The 20389-nt window shown below is 46.1% G+C and overlaps 1 protein-coding gene across 2 annotated transcripts in view; it reads left to right on the top strand.

The window, feature by feature from the left end:
* Nucleotides 1-20389, top strand: part of Kremen1 (kringle containing transmembrane protein 1) — a 69900-nt gene that overhangs the window by 39509 nt on the left and 10002 nt on the right. For both annotated transcript variants that reach the window (XM_037208101.1, XM_037208100.1), the window contains exons 4-5: nt 9203-9327; nt 14716-14869. In XM_037208101.1, the coding sequence (XP_037063996.1) occupies nt 9203-9327; nt 14716-14869 (279 nt within the window). The remainder of the gene's footprint in view (nt 1-9202; nt 9328-14715; nt 14870-20389) is intronic.

The following is a 20389-nucleotide window of genomic DNA, read 5'->3' on the forward strand; positions in this document are numbered from 1 at the left end:
CTGAAATCTTGAGTGTGGTCGAGTCTTCGAAGCAGAGGGAATACAAGTGTAAAAATCCAAAGAGCAAGGTGAAGTTGGATCCTTACAAGCAGTTCAGTTTGGCTGAGGAGCAGAGGTGAGGTTGTGCTGTTGGACAAGGGAGGGATGGGACGGGAGGGGAGGGGAGGGGATACAGGTGGTGCTGGGCTACCTAGGAAACCCCAGGCCTTATTCTGGGGTGGCCAGGAGCGTTGTAGGGTGGATATAGGGCCCACACATTATGCTACTCCCCCGCCTCCCCCCACCGCCACATCCCTTCAGGTTTGTAATTTATGTGTGTTAATGTTTTACCTGCATGTATGTCTGTGTGAGGGCGCCAGATCCCCTGGAACTGGAGTTACAGAAAGTTGTCAGCCACCATGTGGGTGCTGAGAATTGAACTCAGGTCCTCGGGAAGAGCAGCTAGTGCCCTTAACCTCTGAGCCACCTCTCCAGCCCCTGTCACTGGTCATTTTACCTCTTACTGTTCCTGCCTCAGGCCCCTGGACCTGCTGTTCTTCTGCCTGGCAGTACAGATAATTGTGTTGGCAGCATGCTGCCCTCAAGTAGGGCAGGCCTAGAAACAGATGGAGCAGGAGCCCAATGCAGTGGTCTAAGTCACAGTCCTCTACAGAACTACATTTGTTTATTTATTTATACACTTTTGTGTGTGGTGGATGTGTGCATGCATGTGCGTGTATGTCTCCATCCTGTGGCACACATGTGGTGTTCAGAGGACAACCAGTGAGAGTCAGTTCTCTTCTCCCACTACGTGGGTTTCAGAGATTGAACTCAGGTAGTCAGGCGTGGAAGCAGGTGCTTTACCCACAAGCATCTCACCAGCTCTAAGTCACAGCTCCATATGGGATCCTATAACTGAATGTCAGGGTTGTGAAAGATTTGGCACAGTAGAAGGTGTCTGAATGTGCAGTGGCTACAGCTAACTCAGAATGAAACCTGTAATGAGTCTGCGGTGCCTCTGGCAGCTCCTGCCTATGTGGCATCATGTGGCTTCTCTGCTGCCTCTTTCTGAACACACCATGTACACTTTCCTCTGCACACACCTCATGGCACTCCAACTAATGCTGCCTGAAGCAGCTCAGCTGAGATTTGAGACTATTGCATGCTGTGAAGTGTGTTGCTTTTACTGTTCGTGCACAGTTCTTAAGCCCTGGTCCTCAACCTTTCCAGTGCTTCAGCCCTTAATACAGTTCCTAATGTGTGGTGACCCCAGCCATGAAATGGTTTCATTGCCGCTTCGTGACTGTAGCTTTGCTATTGTTATGAATCATAATGTAAATCTCTGTGTTTTCCGATGGTCTTAGGCAACTCCTGTGAAAGGGTCAGTTGACTGCCAAAGGGATTACGACCCACGGGTTGAAAACCACTGTTAAGGAAACATAATGGTTTGATTATGGAAAATAAAAACATTTAATATGTTCATACTATCATTCTTCAGCATGTATCAAATAATATACCTTTGAATTATATTGTTAGAATGTTTAGTTTAAAAGTTGCTGATTGAGTTGCTCATGTGAGTTCTATTTTTTAAAAAAATTAATTATGATGCTAGAGAGATAGATCAGCCCATAAAGTATTAGTCATGCAAACGTGGGAGCTTGAGTTTGATCCCCAGAACCCCTGTAAATGACAAGTGTGGTGGTTTGCCATTGTGATCCAGCATCGGGGAAGCAAAGATCCCTGAGATTCATTGGCCAGCCAGACTAGCCAATTGACAAGCCCTGGGCCAGTGACTGGTGCTTCAAGAGGAATGTCAAAGAGACTGCCTCTGTTCCACATACAAGGATACACACACACACACACACACACACACACACACACACACACACAGTTCAATGAATTCTTTTTTACCTTCTCCTCCTTTAAATGAATTTTGGTTTGGAATTAGAACAGAATTTCTAGCAATTTCTTTTTTCATTTTCTTTCTTTTTTTCATTGTTTTGTTTTTGTTTTTCAAGACAGGGTTATTCTTTCTAACAATCCTGACTGTCCTGGAACTCTTTTTGTAGACTAAACTGGGCTCAAATTCATAGAGATCCACCTGCCTCTGCTTCCCAAGTGCTGGGATTAAAGGCATGTGCTACCACTACCTGGATTTGGCAATTTTTTAAATAGCCCTCACCACATTTTTGCCATTTTGTATTATTATGTGAGACAGTGTTCTTAACACTGATTATAAACCAAATGTAATCAATTCTGAAAAATTGAAGATGCTCATGTCCTGCAGCATCAAGTATTCAGTCAAGATGTAATTAGTTATGGAAAAATAAATAAGTACATCCATTTCATGTGTATGCAAATTTTCTTTGGTCTTTAATAGATGTTTAAAGTATATGTACACCAAAGGATAGTTTTAAAGTAAATTTTTAATAATTTACTACTAGCAAACCTTTGCTCTTTACCTGGTTTGCATGTATATGCAGGTGCACCTGTGTATGTACACCTGTGGTCCCAGCAGGTGTGTATGCAGGTGCACCTGTGTATGCACACCTGTGGTCCCAGCAGGTGTGTATGCAGGTGCACCTGTGTATGCACACCTGTGGTCCCAGCAGGTGTGTATGCAGGTGCACCTGTGTATGCACACCTGTGGTCCCAGCAGGTGTGTATGCAGGTGCACCTGTGTATGCACACCTGTGGTCCCAGCAGGTGTGTATGCAGGTGTACCTGTGTATGCACACCTGTGGTCCCAGCAGGTGTGTATGCAGGTGCACCTGTGTATGCACACCTGTGGTCCCAGCAGGTGTGTATGCAAGCATCTGAAGCCAGAGGACAATCTCAGGGGTTATTCTCGGGAACCATCAAGTTGTTTTTTTGGGACAGGATCTCCCAGTGGCCTGCAGCTTGACAATTAGGCTAAGCTGGCCATCCAGGGAAGCTCAGGGATCCTGTCCCTACCTCCCCAGCCTTGGGTGTGCATGGATATTTTATGTGCATTCTGGGGATCAAACTCAGGTCCTTGCAGTCACACGGCAAACACTTTATTGACTGAGCCATTGCCCAGTTCCCTATTTTATAAACCTGTATACCCTGGGTCATAGAAAAGGTTTTTGTGGGGGGTGAAAAGGGGTATGAGAAGAAAGAGTTTGAGAGGCTGTGGTCTAAGAGAGACAGAACCAGGGAGTGGCAGCACAGTGTCGTGGCAGAGGTAGAGCTCGGGGGTGGGGCAAGGACATTACCTTAGACCACCAAGGAGGTTCCGGTGGATTAGAACCGCAGCCAAGGGCAGCCTGCTTCCTGAAGGACCTCGCTGCCTAGATTTGCTCGTCAGACTCTTGTGAATAAGGATATAGGATCTGTCTGTATTCCTGTAGCCTCTATCTTTGCACTTAGGACTGTGGGCCTTGGGCTGTGTATAATATACACATATAATAACATGCTTACATGAGCATAATGGAATAAATGAAACAAAAGTCAGAGTGAACGCTCAAGATGATCGTGATCAAGTAGTTCTTCGTAAGAACCCCTTAGTGCATGCTCAGGTCTCCTATGGAAGTCCTCTTTAACAAGACGGCTTGGCGCAGACGCCTGGCTACAGCTGCTTGGCCCTGCAGTTGTTGAAGCCCTGAACCTCAGACATTCTCGGGCCGGCCTCCACTGAAGATCGGAGTGCTCCTGCCCCAGTTCCTGTTTACACTTGCTACTGTAGATTTGGTTTGTTTCTGAACGGTTCGTTTTAAAGTTTGGATGGAGAGCCACATTGGTTACATCTGAACCATGTGTGACGCAAGGGAACAGAGGGGTGACTGCGTGACTTACAGGGGAAATGTGAGGACTGGAGTGGCCCAGCAATTCCTGCAGACTTGAAACAAGCTGGTCAGATGGTTTAGGAGGAAAGTGTCCTGTGTGTGTGCATCACATACATGCATCTATGTTATATGTGCTCAAAAGATGGTTAGGCAGACATAGCTCAATAAACTGGGCCATGCTGTTTCCCACTCTTAAAACAGAAAGGAAAATACTATCCCAGACTCACTGGTGTTATGGGTTGGGGTTTAGAATTGGATCTAGAAGAAACTGTAGGCTGTTTGGAAAGGGGCTTCAACTAATAATCCTGAGTTAATAACATAGATTGAGAACTAAGTTCCTAAGAATCTGATGTGTCCCTGACTCATTATGAATTAATTGCAAGGAACTTATTTGGTATGTATCATATATTAGTGATCTATTACTTTGGAAAGGAATATCCCCAAATTTAGTGGCTTAATGTGGCACATTGTCACACATTCTGTGAGTTAGAAATCTAGTCTGACTTAGTCTCGTAAAGAGCTGCAGTCAAGCTGTTGCCAGGGCTGGAGTGTCTCATGTGAAGACGGCTCACACGGCTCTGAACAAGATGCAGTTTTATGTGTGCTGTGGGCTGGAGTCCAGCCCACCCTCAGTGCTTTGCCACAGGCCTTTGCCTCCGCCTATTTGCATACTTACAATTTTTAAAAGCTTAATGTCTGCCAGGGTGTTATTGAGACCTTGTCTCAAAAAAAGGTGTAAACACTAGGGTGGCATACATAGAGCATGAACTTTAGGAACAGGGGTCTGTTTTAGGCAATATGTCTTTTTTTATTTGGTGCACATGGAGGTTGGGAGAGACAGGGTCTCACTATGTAGCCCTAGCTGGCCTGGAATTCATTCATTATGTAGGCCAGGGTGGCCTTGAACTCACAGAGATGCACCTGCTTCTCCCTCCTGAATGCTGGGATTAAAGTGCTAAAATGCCCTGCAGTAGTATAATTTTTTTAAACAAAATTGCTCAGGCCCAGTCAGCTTCATAGACATAGTGGGCTGGAAATTCAGAGTTAACATCCTGGTGTCTTCAGTGTGCCGTGCGGCCCCTCTTTCTGGCTTGCTGATGGCTGTGTTTCTGATGAGTACTCACATGGCAGAGAAAGAATGGGCTCTTGTCTCCTCTTCTTATCCCATTGTGGGAGCTCACTCTTCCTGACTTCATCTAATTACCTCCTGGGGGCCTCACTCCCAGTCCATTCCCACTGTTTATTCAGACTTCAGCATATGAATTGGGGATAAAAGGAAATAACCAGTCGTTTTCCTATATTTCCACAGACTTTACTCTGATACTAGGTGGGTGAGTTTTTCCCAGCCAATCCTGCAACTCTCCAGACACCAACAGGATGGCTTACAATTCTGTCATGCCTCTGAATACCAGTGCCAGGGCCCTGCGGGACCACACACACCCTGCTTCAGATGCCAGTCGCAAGTTGTGAGTCTCTAGGCTTGTCTACAAAGCAAAGCTTTCTAAGACTTTCTCCTCGGGTTTGGTAATCTGCTGTAGGAGCTCTCAGCACTTGAGGAACACATTCTCTGGTGTGTCAGGAAGGATGTGATAGGTTGAAGATGTTGAAGATGTTTGTAGGTTTAAGGTCCAGAAGGTTCTGAGCCTCAGAGTATGTGTCCCTGCAGAGTGTGCCATTTCGCAGCATGGAGATGTTAATTACCCCAGAAACTCCCTGGACTCCGTCTCTGGTGGTTTTTAACAGAGGCTTCATCAGGTAGGCACAGTCAAGTATTGACTCCATCTTTACCCTTTCTCTTCCCTGGAAGATGGGGACAGAAAGTTCCAGTTCCTGACTGTGGCTTGTCTTCCTGGTGTCCACCCCACCGTGAGGCTAACCAGGAGCCCACCACGAGGTGCCTCATTAGAAAGGAGTCATCCAGAGTCTTGAGGTTAGAGGAGTGGCAGGAAGTGGGTAGAAACCAAGTGTAGTTCTTCTTACATCACAGTGGTGTACAAGTATTCAGTCCACGGCAGATCCCGGAGGCTATGTGAAAGCCAGCTACCATGGTTGGTACCCATATTTATGTTCCTCTTGCCTCACTATGCCAGACAATCCAGCATGGGGCTGTAAAAATTAATATGCTCTCTGTGGTGGGCTGAATAATGACCCCAAAGATAGACTTTGTAATCCCGCTGTGGGAATGTGACCTTAAATGGCAGGAGGCTTTGCAAGTGTGGCTAAAGACTTGGGAAGGAGAGATTATCCTGGATTATCCATGTGGGTCCAGTGCATTTACAGGAAGATATGAGTCAGAGAGCCTCGACAGGACAGTGGAAGCCAGGGAGGGAAGAAGTGAGGAGGAACCCGTAACAGTGTGGCCATAACTCAAGAGTGTGGGCTGCTTCTTAGAATCCTTCAAGTATGTCTCAGCTCTGCTGAGTCCTTCATTTTGGCTCTTAAACCTGCTTGGTTCTTCCGGCCCTCCGAAAATGAACGGTAACAAATACTGTTGGGAGACAGCAGGTGTGTTTTCATTTGTGCCTGCAGTGAGAAAGCAGTCTTCACCAGAAGACTTGGGGAAACCCATTCACTGTTTAAAAGAACAAAGGTGTAAGTACAAGGTGAAGGTGGGGTTTCTGAGGGTTTGGTTTGCCCTCTAGTGACTGAAACATTTTGTTTGTTTGTTGTATTTTTTGTAGCGTTATAGGATTCAAAAAGATGTTGCAATTCAAGTTCTTTCATATACTTGACTCAAGCATCTCATGTACTTGGGCCATTTTGACTGCCCATTATGCTCTCCTTCCTCTCCTGTGTCTACCTCCGGCTGGTCTGCTTCCTCCCCCCAGTAGCCCCCCTTTTACATATATGTATATAAAATGTGGAGGTTGCTTTGTCATAGAACCTGAGTTTGACTTCCCAGAACTCAAGTAAAAAAAAAAAAAAAAAAAAAAAGCCAGGCCTCGGGGCTGGAGAGATGGCAGTTTCGATCACTACTGCTTTTACAGAGGACCCAGATTTGATTCCCAGCACCCATATCTGGGGGCTCCCAATCACTTGTAATTTCTTTTCTAAGAAATACATGGCCTCTGCAGGTGTATGTGATACACATAAGCTCACACATACATGCATATACTTAAAAATAAAAATAAGTATTTTTAAAAGCTAGTCATAGTGGACCATTCATCTCTCTCTCAGTGCTGACAAGGGAGACAGGTGGACCCCTAGCACTCACTGGCCACAGCCTGGCCTGCTTGGTGAGTTCCAGACTGGTGAGAGGCACCCGAGGAACAACACCCAAGGTAGTCCTCTGGCCTACACACTGCCACACGCTATGATTTTGTTTTTATTATTATTAGTTCTTTGAAGATTTCATACATTTTAAACCATATTCACCCCTTTTCAAACTCCTCCCATGTCACCCCTTCGCTCCCCCAATTTTGTGCTCTTTCTTTTGCTTTTTCCTCTCATCAAGTCCAGTTCGTGCTGCCCATCTGTTCATGGATATGTGGTCTTCCACTGGAGTGTGTTCAAACACCAGGGGCCACACCCTCCCCTCCCCCAGCAGCTGTCAGTTGCCAGTAACTCCGCAGCTGGAAATGGGACCTCATGTCTGCCCCCTTCTCCATGCTGGGATTTGGTCCGGCTTGAGTTTGCACAGGGCTTGTGCTTGCTTTCACAGTTAATGGGAGTTCATGTGTGCAGCTGAATAATTTTGTTTGTTTGTTTGTTTGGTTTTTTTGACTGGGGGTTTCTCTATGTAGCCTTGACTATCCTGGAACTCACTATGTAGACCAGGCTGGCCTTGAATTCACAGAGCTCCTCCTGCCTCTGCCTTCTGAATGCAGGAATTAAAGGTATGTACCACCATGCCCAGCTATAATTTTTTTCCTTTATCGTTGAATAAAACTCCATTGTTTGTGAATCACATTTTTTAGTTCATTCATTTGTTGATGGACATCTAGGTTGATCCCACAGTAAACATGGATATACTCTCTGTACTATGCTAACTTAGGTTCCTTTGGGGAGTTTGGGGTTGTTTGGTTGTGTCTCTGTGTGTACCTGCATGTATGTATGTGCACTATGTGCATGCCTGATGCCTGCAGAGGCCAGAAGAGGGTGTCTGGATTGCCTGGAACTGGAGTTACAGGTTGTCTTGAGCCATCATTTTGGATGCTGGGAATCTAGCATGGGTCCCCTGGGAGAAGAGCTGGTGCTCTTAACCATGGAGCCATCTCTCCAGCCCCTTTGTTTTTTGCTTGTTTGTTTGTTGACTTTTGAAACAAAGCCTAAATGCATTGTGTAGCCTCGACTGCCCTCAAATTTACCATCTCTGCTTTAACCTCAGACACTGGGGGTGCTGTGCCGGGCTTACCACCCTGCTCCTCCAGGAGCCGTGGAACAGTTCAGATCTGACTGCGTCACTGTTCTTTTGGGGGTGGAGGGGAGGAGGAACATGCTACAGCACACGTGTGAAGGCCAGAGAACAACTTTTGGGAATTGGTTCTCTCTGCTGTGTAGAGATCAAGCTGAGGTCATCAAGAAAGCACCTTTCGCCGTGAGACACCTTGCCAGCCCATTTCTCTGTTCTGTTTTGTTTTTACAGTCAGGTCTTTCACTCTCTTGTACATTACACTGTGAATTCATAGGGAGCAGCTCCCTCAGCGCAGGCTGCTTCCCGTTAGTTCCCACGAAGCGTGCTCCCGGCTCCCCTGAGCACAGGTACCTTCCCCAGGCCTCCTTTCTTCTGATTGGTTGTCTTCACCAGTTTCAGGAAGCTGGCTCCGCTCTTGGTGCTTAACATGTTCAGTGTTCAGTGTGCACATTACTTCTCTTGGAGAGAACCTTGCCCTTCACCTGCTTCTTTATCACGATGCCCGTGGCCTGCTGAGTGGCATAGATGCTTCCAGTTTTGCCATAGAAACACTTATGGTCATTATTTTTTGAACAGCGTCCATTCCCTTGGTGTCTACAATATCACTCTTCCTGTAGATTTGCGTGTATGTGGCCAAAGGGACACCTCCATGTTTCCCACAAGCCTAGAGAACGTACAGCAGGATCCTCTGCTCTTTCCTTCTCTGTCTGTCATTTTGGTGAATTGCTAGGAGATGGCTGCCATGCACCAAAAGCAAAGCCACCTTCTCCATCCTAAGAGATGCTCCGTGGCTCTCTTCAGTACCAGTTTCTACCAACATTGATAAAGTAAAATAAACCTCTCCAGGTTGCTAAATGGGGACCTACAGGTGACACTTTCTCACAGATGGTGTGGCATTTGGCAGAGAACAGCACCAGAGGGTCCGTTTTAGAGCTTGTCATTTGCTTGGGTTGTCCCTCAGGGCTGTAAACACTGTGGGACAAGCACACCTGGCACAAACTGAATCTCCTTCTTAGGTTTCCAGCCAGATGTTATGAAATTCTTTTGTTTTGTTTGTCTCTAGTGCCTGGAAACCTTGGCTGCTACAAGGATCATGGAAACCCACCTCCTCTCACTGGCACCAGTAAAACATCCAACAAGCTCACCATACAAACCTGTATCAGCTTTTGTCGGAGTCAGAGGTTCAAGGTACCAGCTCTGTAGTGTATAAGAAATGTACAGTGTACAGAGACGATAAAGATAAATTAGAACAACCCACCTATCAAGCCACACAGGAAGAGTGGGCTCAGGAGTCAGGAGCACAAGGCAGCACTCAGTTTAAAGCTGGGGAGTGGGTAGCAGCCCCTGTTTGACCTCTGACTGAGTTGTGATCTGTTATGAGCAAGGATGTTAATGACTCCACAGAGAATCAAGCCAAGACAGCGGGCCCCTTCCTTGGCAAATTGCCAAGGTCTACCTCTTCTCTAAATGTTCTCTTTTCTTCCTCTTCCTTGTCTGGAATTTTTCCCCATCACTAAGGTTCAGTAGTGCTGGTTTTTGTTAAATTAGACAGAAAACGATTCCTCTCTCTCTCCTGTTGTTTTCTCTCCCTTTCTCTAACTGGGCCAGTCTAAAGCCATTAATGAGGCCCAAGAAAGAGGGTGCCCTGCCTGGGTTTCAAGCTCATGTGAGGCAGGTGAATAAGCAAGGCAGCTGAACCCCCATGACCACGTGGTTGGTTGCTTGTGCAGAACTTGAGCATATAATGAATGTATCAAAGCTAGTGTATTCCAACTACTGGAGCAGGGCTGTATAAACGTGGAAGCTGGAAAAAACTGAAGTGAAGCCCATAGGTAGTGTTCTAGGGGATTGGATAGTGTTAGTTCATGGCTTTGAGTATAGAGAGGTAGATAATGATATATATAGTCATGCAGTGACTGTGTATGTACACACATACACTTCATCACCATCCAGCAGGAGCCTTGTTGCTGCACACTGATAACCAAGAAGCTTGTGGGGATATTACCCATGTTGTGCTGGTTCTGAGAAAGCACAAAATGTGTTCAAAACACCTCATGTAGGATGGAAACATTAATACAGATTTATCAAAGGAACAAAGCCACCTTGAAGGAGGTCCCATGACCTAACCTGACATGCTTTAAGCTTCAGATAATGGTAGTAATAAATGCATCTTATTGACTAAAATAAGAGCACACCACTCCACAGTGATGAATGAATGAAAAGATAAACATTCCTGATTAGTGAATGTAAACTAGTAAGTATAGAAGAAATGAGGTAATTATTTCCATATGACAGCTGTCATAGTAATGATTGATAGGAAATGGCCATCAAGCTCTACAGATATCCCAAATCCTCACTATTTGGGTGAAAGCATACCTACTCTTAAGAATCTCCCACAATGACCATGCATGATGACACATACCTTTAATCCCAGCACCAGGGAGGCAGAGTCAGGCTGATCTCTATGAGTGCCAGGCCAGGCCAGCCTGATCTACATGGCAAGTTATAGGCCCACCACAGCTACATTTGAGACCTTGTCTCAAATTACAACAAACGTGTGTGTGTGTGTGTGTGTGTGTGTGTGTGTGTGTGTGTGTGTGGGTGTGTTGGAGAGAGAGAGAGACTCAGAGAGAGAGACTCAGAGAGAAAGACTCAGAGAGAGAGAGAGACTCATATAGTCCAAGCTGACCTTGAATTCCTGGTCCTCCTTGCCTTCCTCTCCCAAGTACTGTGATTATAGGCATGCATCATAGTGCCTGGATGTAATTTAAACTACCTATTTTAAAATATCTACAGCTAATACACTACACTGTTGTGAAAGGTTCCATGTTTCCTAACTAGTATCATGAGCAGCCAGTAATACCCATTCTTATCTCATTGGCCTGGAGGATCATGCCAAAGAAATAGGTTTTTAAAGCTGGGCAATGGTGGCAGACACCTTTAGTTCTAACACTCGGGGGTAGAGGCAAGCAGATCTCTGTGAGTTCAAGGCCTGCCAGGTCTTACAAAATGAGTTTGAAGACAGCCAGGATTGTTACACAGAGAAACCCTGTCTTGAAAATATGTATATACAGGTTTTTTTTAAAAAAGGAATAAGGGCTGGGGAGATGGCTCAGTGGTTAAGATCACTGGCTGCTCTTCCAGAGGACCTGGGTTCAATTCCCAGCACCCACAACTCATAGCTCACAATTCCCAGCTCACAACTGTCTGTAATTTCAGTTCCAGAAAATCCAACACCCTCATACAGATATACATGAAGGTCAAAACACCAATGCACATGAAATAAAAATAAATATTTTTAAAAAATTAAAAAAGGAATAAGGTGAATAGATTGCAAAGTAAGAACTGGTTTTTATTTAATACAACATTCTAAGGAACCTACGAAAAAAGGGACTAAAATCAATAAGTTTAACAAGGTTGTAAGTTATAAGGTCACATACAAAAAGATACGTTTCCATATACTAGCAGTGAACAATTAACAATTTAAACTTCTAAACAAATAATGGTAGTAATACTATATATACTAATGATAATAGTACTATATATCTCTTCTCTGGGAACTCACCAGATGCTCTTTTGCAGTATATTTCAATAAGCCCTTTGTTCAAAAAGAAAGACTAGAAAAGAAAATCTCACCATTTTACAAAAGTAAAGGTGGCTTGACAGGCCCAGAGTTTTACCCAGTGCCTGGCATGTGTGACGCCCTCCATCCCTCAACACTGGGAGCAACAGTGAGGAGGTTAATAAAGGAGATTTAAGAGCTCATTCAGAAACTAATAAGACTGTAGAGAACTAAAGAAGACCTCATAGATGATGGTGCAGACCTCGGTTTACAGCTGAGGCAACGAGAATATTATTAAAGTGGTAATTGCCCCGGGTTACTCTATAAATTACATGGAACCCTAATAAAAAATCGAGCTTTGAAAAGATGGCAAGCTACTCTGGAGCTAACACTCAGTAGTAAAGCTTGCCCAGGACAAGCAAGGCCAGGGCAGTATCATTGACTAACAATGCAAAGGAAAAATGGCTGACCCTGACAGAGGGTTTAGGATTGCCAAAGCGATCTTGGTAAAGGGCAGTTTTATGAGACTTCCTCACCTGACCTGTAGACCTCTGAAAAGCTGCTGTCACCAAGAGAGTAAGTCAGGAGCCAGTCAGAAATTGCCCACAGGCAAATCCAACCACCCATCTATTATTTTTTGTTTGGGTAAATAAAGTTTTATTAAACAGAGCCATGCCTATTCATTTACATATCGTCTGTAGCTGTTTTCATTGTGTGACCACGAAGCTGGGTAGAGAAAGAGACTACATAGCCCACAGAATAAATAGTATTTACTTCTGGCCTTTATAGAAAGGGTTTTCCGAAATCTGCTGTAGATCAGTGGAACCATCTAGAAACAGACCTACACACATGCAAACAATTGATTTTTATGAAAGTCTCAAGGCAGTTCAACAGTGAAGGGTTGTCATCAAATACTTCTGAAGAAACAGTGTAGCTCTTTGTGAAGAAAAATAAGTCTTTAGTTTTGCATCACAGCTTAGACAAAGATTGACTTTAAATTAAACTACAGAAAATAGTTACTGTGAGAGTGTCATAAAAATAGACATATAGAAGAATAGACTTCACAATTCAAAACTGAGTCTATAAATCGATGGTTAGTTGATTTTCAACAAAATTGCCAGGATCTTAGAGTAGGAAGATAGTCTTCAACAACTAGCACTGAAGCAGGAGGATTATCACGTGCATGATAGCGTCTGGACCCCGTGATGGTCACTGCTCGCTCTGTGACAGAGAAGCTTAAGGAGGAGGAGTTATTTTAGCTCATGCTTTGAGGTTTGCCGTCAGGAGCCTGAGGCAGGTACCACATTGTACCACAGTCACAAAGCAGAACGGTCTGGTGCTGGTGCTCACTTCACTTCCTCCTTTTGTTAAATCTGGGGCCTCAGCCCGAGGCAGGCTGCTGCCCACCGTCAGGGTCAATCTTGATCCAAAACGTGTGAAAAACTAAAGATCACAAAAGTAAAGTGTCAGGCAGCAAGGTTTTGGAGTAAGCAAAAGAAAACAAACAATTCATCACCAGAGAGGACTCATCAGTGGCAAATGAACTTATATGCATCCTCATCGGTCATTCAACTAATGCAAACTACAGCCACCATCAGACACGCAAACATCAGTGGCTAAAGTCAACTAGACCTACAGTGGCAGGTGTGGACGAGGGTCCAGAGCAGTCAGCTCCCACACAGGGTCGGTGATGCAGCTTAGTCCTGGGAAAGGTTGGTGGTTTCTTTAATAAAGTTAAACCCAACCATCTCACCCCTAATTATTCCCCAGGACAAGTGAGAACTTAACATCCACACAAGATCTGTACACAGTTGCTTATAGCAGTTGTATTCATCATAATGAAAACCTGGAAGTGGATGAACCACTGGTGCCGTGTCCACATTTATACAGAACTGTATTAGGTGAAATAAAGGAGTGAACTGTTGGCATATGCTCCAGTGTGCGTGAACTTCACAGCCATGCTGAGTTGTTGTTGTTTAAGCTGTTTTATGTTCTAAAAATAACAAAATGATACTAGTAGAGAAACTTGGGTAATAGTTGTAGGGTCTGTGGGAGGGAGTAGAAAGCAAGAGCAGGAAGGCTACTGGTGTGGCACAGCTTGTTCTGTATCTGAGGATTGGCTCCTGCAGGACTGTGTGCTCCATCGGTGGATTAACCTAAAAGATGAAAGGAGAATGTAAATGGGGTTAAGTGAGTTTGCTGTGAGATTCAGCTGGAAAGTGCGTGTCGGGACCTGAGAGACTGCTCTTGCAGAGGCCCGGAGTTTGGGTCCCGGCATCTCTGTTGAGCTCCTCACAGCCACCCCGAACTCAGGCATTAGGGTATCTAATACCACCTTCTGGTCTCTGTGGCACCTATACTTGCGCACATAGACACACACACACAGATGGACAGATGGATAGACACACAGACACACATTAAAAAATAATTCTTGAGGACTGGAGAGAGAGCTAAAGCTCCAGAGGACCTGGCATTGGTTCCCAGCATCCACATGACAGTTCAGAACTGTCTATAACTCCAGTCTCAGGGATCCAATGTCCTCTCCTGGCCTCTCCAGACACTGCACACATGCAATGCACAGACAGACATGCAGGCAGAACACGCATACACATAAAAACGCCTGGTACATAGTAAACAGTCAATAAAAGGTTTGGCTGTTTTTATCAGTATTCCATGTAAACATGGAATGGTGTCCTCCTTAAAGATTTAGTTCAGTGTAGTGGGAATGAGAACATCAGAAAGGAATTCTCACGGACAGGGAACACACTAGTGGTGTGGAGCTACTGGCCAACTTAAACTAAGGAGAAGAAAGGACGGGCTGGAAAACTAAGGCTGATTGCTTGGGGCTTGGGGGGAAGGGGCTGCTAGCCTCCTTTGGACCTGACACCCCCATAACATTCCCAACATCAAGTGATAACATTTACCCCAGACCCCCTAAGTTCATAGCCATCTCATAGTGCAAAATGCATTTGGTCCAACTTAGAAGTCCTCACAGTCTTCTTCTGTCATGACAGTTTGCTGGGATGGAGTCAGGCTACGCCTGCTTCTGTGGGAACAACCCTGACTACTGGAAACACGGGGAGGCAGCCAGCACCGAGTGCAATAGTGTCTGCTTTGGGGACCACACGCAGCCCTGTGGTGGGGACGGCAGGATCATCGTCTTTGACAGTGAGTATGTCTGGTGCCAGAGGCGTGACCAGGGACAACACGCCTCCCCACCCACCTCCCCATCTGTTTATTCTTTCTCTTGTCAGTACTCACAAAGCACCTGTCCTCTGATGCCAACCATAGCTCAGCCCTTGGGACTGAAGCACAGAGCAGGCCGACTCTGACTCCCTCTAGAAGAAACAGCAGTGCTCAGCGTAGTCATCTATAGTTATGACTAGGGCTCTGAGTAGCGTGGCTATTGTGGGTGTCATTGCTGATCACAGACCGCCATGGCCAGCAGAGTAATGACCCATGGGAGGCAAGAAGGTAGTTCAGTTCAGCATGACTCAGTAGCTGGTGTTGGTTCAAACTTTGGGATCTGACCCCCCAAGTAGTTTATTTTAGGCATATTTAGACATAGCACAATTGGGTGAAAATTTTCCTGGTGGTAATTAACTCAGTCCTGTGTGCACAATAAAGCTTAAGACATGACTGCATGGAAACTCTTTATAAAGTATGTGTGACATCTTCCATAAAGATAGGTTCTATAGGCCTGGTGGTGGTGGTGGTGGTGGTGGTGGTGGTGGTGGTGGTGGTAGTGGTGCACACCTTTAATCCCAGCACTCAGGAGGCAGATCCAGGCGGGTCTCTGTAAGTTCGAGGCCAGCCTGATCTACAGAGTGAGATCCAGGACAGGCACCAAAACTATACAGAGAAACCCTGTCTCGAAAAACCAAAAAAAAAAAAAGATAGGTTCTATAGATTGATTAGCTCATGATAAGGGTTTGGGGGAGGGTCCACTGTGGCCTTGGCCACACAGCACATACATCACCAGGCTATTAACTGTGCCCCCTCCCAGCCTTCTTCTCTTTGAAGGGACTAGCCTGTGTTTAGCATTCCTGGTTCCCCTAGTGCTCATGTGCCTCCCCCAGGCGGTCTTGGAGCTACTTTGACAAGCAGAAAGATTAGGCTTAGGCTTTCCCCATACCCTGGCATTCCTGTAGCGCCTGCTCTCTTGGGCTCTTGTTTGAAAACAACCCCACTGCGTGTTCGTAAGCACTGGGGCTCTGCCTCACCTGAGAAGATAACCTGGCAAACACTTCATTTTCCCAGCCCTGTCTGTGCATCTGCCTGAACCACCACCTCTGTCCCACCACATTTGTGAGGTGCCAGTGAGAGGCAAGGCCGTGCTGGGCGAAGTGTGGGTCCTGAGCCTTGACCTCTCCAACACTGCGCTCACTCTTGTCATAATTCACGTGCATACTCAGTGGCGTGAGGCCGTAGGAGAGGTGTGGCCTGATTTGAACACTCGAAAAGAAGGTCATAGGTGAAAGGTATCAGGGAGACCTTGGACTTACTGAGGGTAATTTAGTCCATCTGCAGGGGCTTTGATGGCCTGGGGACCGGGCCCTCACTCCTGACATCTCAACTAGGCAGGGCTCCATTTTGAGCAAACATTCACAAGACTTGTGTCTTAGAGCTGCTGTAATGAAGTATCACACATTGTAGGGCTTACATCGATAGGAACTTGCTCTCTCACAAAAGAGAGGCCCCCAGTCAGGATGTCAGCAGGCCATGCTCCTGCCCAAGGCTCTGGGAACTGTGACTAAAACACAGAAGAGAAACAGCTCACGGCAGGAGAGGCTTTCTTCTGGCCCGTGGCATCGGAGGGATTTCAGGGCAGTAGAGCAGGAGGGAGTGATGGCGTGGCTTTGGTTCGTGGCAGGACTACATGGTGGAAACTGTTCATGTCGGCTGAGCAGTTTCTTCCGAAACATAGGCAAACTTCGAACTGTGAACCCTGTAGCATCCTCTTGGTCTGGCTTCACTCTTTGCTTGCAGCTTTTCTCAACAGACACCCCACGCTCCTGGCTGTAAATGAAGGGGTTTCTCTGTCTCAACCGCCTAGTCCCAAATAAACACACAGAAGCTTATATTAATTATAAATGTTTGGCCGATGGCTCAGGCTTATTACTAACTAGCTCTTACATTTAAATTAACCCATTTCTACTAATCAATTAATTGCCACGTAGTCCATGGCTTACCAGTTCTCTGGCATCTTGTTCCTTGGGTGACTGGCTCACCTACCCTCGACTCCACCCTCCGAGTCCTCATTGTGATTGTTCTGCCTAACCTCATCCTGCCTTGCCATAGGCCAAAACAGCTTTATTATCAACCAATGAGAGCAATACGTAGTCACAGCAAACAGAAGGACCATCCCACAGCAGCTGACATGCCCCAAGGTCTCTCCATCCACAGCTGCTGTATTCTCATAGCTTCACACATAGGCTGTCAAGGGCTTTCCTCGGGGAACCTCACACTGCTGCTTGTTGACAGCCTCCCAAGCTTTCCTTAAAAATGTCGGTGGAGGTCTGGGGAGAAGGCTCAGTTGGGCCTGGTGACACCTGCTTGTCATCACAGCGCTGGCAGAGATAGGTCAGTCCCGGGGACTCGTTGGCTAGCCAGCAGAGCCAGCTTGGCATGCTCCTGTCTCAAGAAACAAGGTAGACAGCTCCTGAAGAACACCACCTGAGGTGTCCTCTGACCCCATACACAGCACACACGGCTGTCGGTCAAACCGCCCTGACTCCGTAGTTCTTGTACTTGGCACACCAGCAAAACCAGTACCATATTACAGTGCCAAGCTCTGCTGACGCCTGCGATGTCCCCAGGCCTGCTTGCACTGTGCTGCAGCTGCCTGAGTGCCGAGGCACGTCAGCTCGGCAAGCACTTCTCTAGGCAGCCCTTCCCTAGCAGGGCACTGTGGCTGTCCTGCTCCCCTGTAAAATCTCCTGGAGGAACGTTCCGTCTTACAGCCTTCAGCGGGTGACAGCTCACCACCTCCTTCCCAAGTGCCATCAGAGAACTGCGTTGTCTCAGTCCAGAGCAGCAGTCTTCTCTTTGACAACTGTGGCCTCTTCTTCCAATTTGCTTTGTCTGTGACTTTAAACATACTCATTTCTGGCCAAATTGTTTATTTCGTTTTCTGCTGTTTTTTCTCTGAAGTCTCATGGTAAACCTGGCCAAAAGACACCCATAGTAACCACATCACAAGCAGAATGCTGTGCTGTCTTCAAAGTTCTTCTGCTGAGTTATTTTCCATTACTGTTTCAGAACACAGCAGGACACAGACAAATGCTACACCAGAATTCACAGAACGGGCCGCACTTGTGCTCACAGAGCCCTTGCTCTGACCGGAAGCCTCACAAGGCTCAGGATCCCACTCCTATCATGCTCTGGCTTCTGCATGCTCTCTAGAATTACTTCAGTAGACTGACATCACTTTGAGACCTCTCCGACTTGCATCTCCGACCTCTCCCCTCCTCCTCTAGACCAGTTCCCAAGCCCTTAACAGTGACGTGGCAGGGAGCTACAGCAGGAGCTTGCTTCCCTAGTACAAGGTGTCTGGGTTAGTTACTTTTGTGTCATTTTAACCAAATACCTGACAGGAACAACTTCCAGAAGGAAGCGTTCGCTCTCTCTGTCCTGGCAGGAAGGATGGCAGAACAGTTCAGTTCATGGTGACAAGACCATGAGGGAGAGACTGTTCACATGGTGATAGACCAGGAATCATCGAAGGTACCAGAGCCAGGGATTAGTGTAACATATCACCTTCATCTGCCCACCCCTAGTGACATAGCTAGGCCTGTCCCCTAAATGTGCCACAGCCTTCCCAGGTAGCACTGCCAGCTGGGAACAACAGATCAAAACATGAGCCTGTAGGGAAGACTGCAGATTCAGAGGATCATCAGCTATCGCCGGCATCCACTGGATTCCAGCAGCTTCGCCCACTCCCTCTATTTCCCTGAACGTTATCATCCTCCCACCTTGTGTATCTGTTTCTGTGCGTCTCAAGAAGGCTCTGGCCACTGGACTTCAAACGCCCTCTAACCATGTGACACCGTCCTAACCTGATTGCATGTGTAAAGACCCTAGTAGTAGGAACTGAATCTATCCTTTCAGGGGACACAGTTCAGTCATCGTATAGCGTATCTGTCCAGCCCAGCCCAGCTTATAACCAATCGCTTGCAGGTTCTAACTTGGACACTGTCTGTACAGTGTGTTTACCTCAAAGCTTGTCTCAGCTGCACAGTAGGATCCTGTCTCAAACAAAGAAACTCCAAAGATAAAGTCAGTTACCTCAGTCAGAAGTACCAGAGCCAAGAGTCAAACCCAAGTTTACCAGTTTTAATTCTTTTTCGAAGCTAGGATCCCTTTTATTAACAATAATAAAATAAATAGATTGTAATAACTGATCCAGTTTTCTGCGTTTAAGTCGGTGGTTAGTGATGCCCAGTGTGCCCAATTATTACTCTTTCACGGTCCATGGAAGCTGTGCTTCCTGCCTGTGTGCGCTCACACACAGCAGGTGGGCATTCTTAGCACTGCCAGCTCCGTCTTCAGAGGTCAGATGCTCTGTTCTTCTCGTCGTTTCCTCTGTCTCATTTTGGACCATCTGTGTTACTGACATGTCTTTAGTGGGTCTTCCTCAGCTGCACTCGGTGTGCAGGTAAATCAAAGGACTACTCCATCACTGATGGTGTGTAATTTTTTTTCTAGCATTTACGTTTGACGCTGGGTTTTTGTTTGTTTGATTTGGTTTGGATTTTTGTTTTGTTTCTGTTTTTGGTTTGGGGGTGGTTTGTTGCTGTTGTTGTTTTGGTTTTGTTTGGTTTGATTTTTTTTTTTTTTTTTTTTTTTTTTTTTTGGTTTTTAGAGACAGGGTTTTTCTATGTAGCCTTAGCTGTCCTTGGCTGCCCCAGAACTCACTTTGTAGACAAGGCTGGCCTCAAACTCACAGAGATCCACCTGCCTCTGCCTCCCAAGTGCTGGGATTAAAGGTATGCGCCACCACTGGCCTCATTTTGCTAGCTTGTTTGTTTGTTTGTTTGTTTGGTTGGTTTTTAATTTTGTCTTTATTTTTAGGTGTGTGTGTGTGTGTGTGTGTGTGTGTGTGTGTGTGTGTGTGTGTATACATGAGTACAATGCCAGTAGAGGCCAGAAGAGGGCTCAGAGCCACTGGAGCTAGATTTACAGGCAGTTGTAAGCCATCTGACATGGGTGCTGGGAACTAAACTTGGGTCCTTGGGTTTTTTTGTTTGTTTTTTTGTTCTTGGTTTTTGTTTTTTTGTTTTGTTTTGTTTTGTTTTTTCGAGACAGGGTTTCTCTGTGTAGCTTTGCGCCTTTCCTGGGACTCACTTGGTAGCCCAGGCTGGCCTCGAACTTACAGAGATCCGCCTGCCTCTGCCTCCCGAGTGCTGGGATTAAAGGCGTGCGCCACCACCGCCCGGCTCCTTAGGGTTTTTGAGACAAGGCTGACCTCAAACTTCATGTAGCCAAGGCTGACCTTAAATTTCTAATCCTCCTGCCTCTGTCTTCTAAGTGCTAGAAGTTCAATCTTGGAGTACCCTGCCAGTGCATTTGACTCTTACTGTAGCTCCACATCTCCTTTGGGACTTCTAGTCCGTCCCAGTGAGCTGTCCTTTTCACTGTAGATAGAGCCGTGTTCATTATGTAGCCTCTGTGTCTGGTAGCTCCGGC

Source organism: Peromyscus leucopus, chromosome 7 (genome assembly GCF_004664715.2).
Source record: "Peromyscus leucopus breed LL Stock chromosome 7, UCI_PerLeu_2.1, whole genome shotgun sequence".
In the NCBI taxonomy this organism is placed as follows: domain Eukaryota; kingdom Metazoa; phylum Chordata; class Mammalia; order Rodentia; family Cricetidae; genus Peromyscus; species Peromyscus leucopus.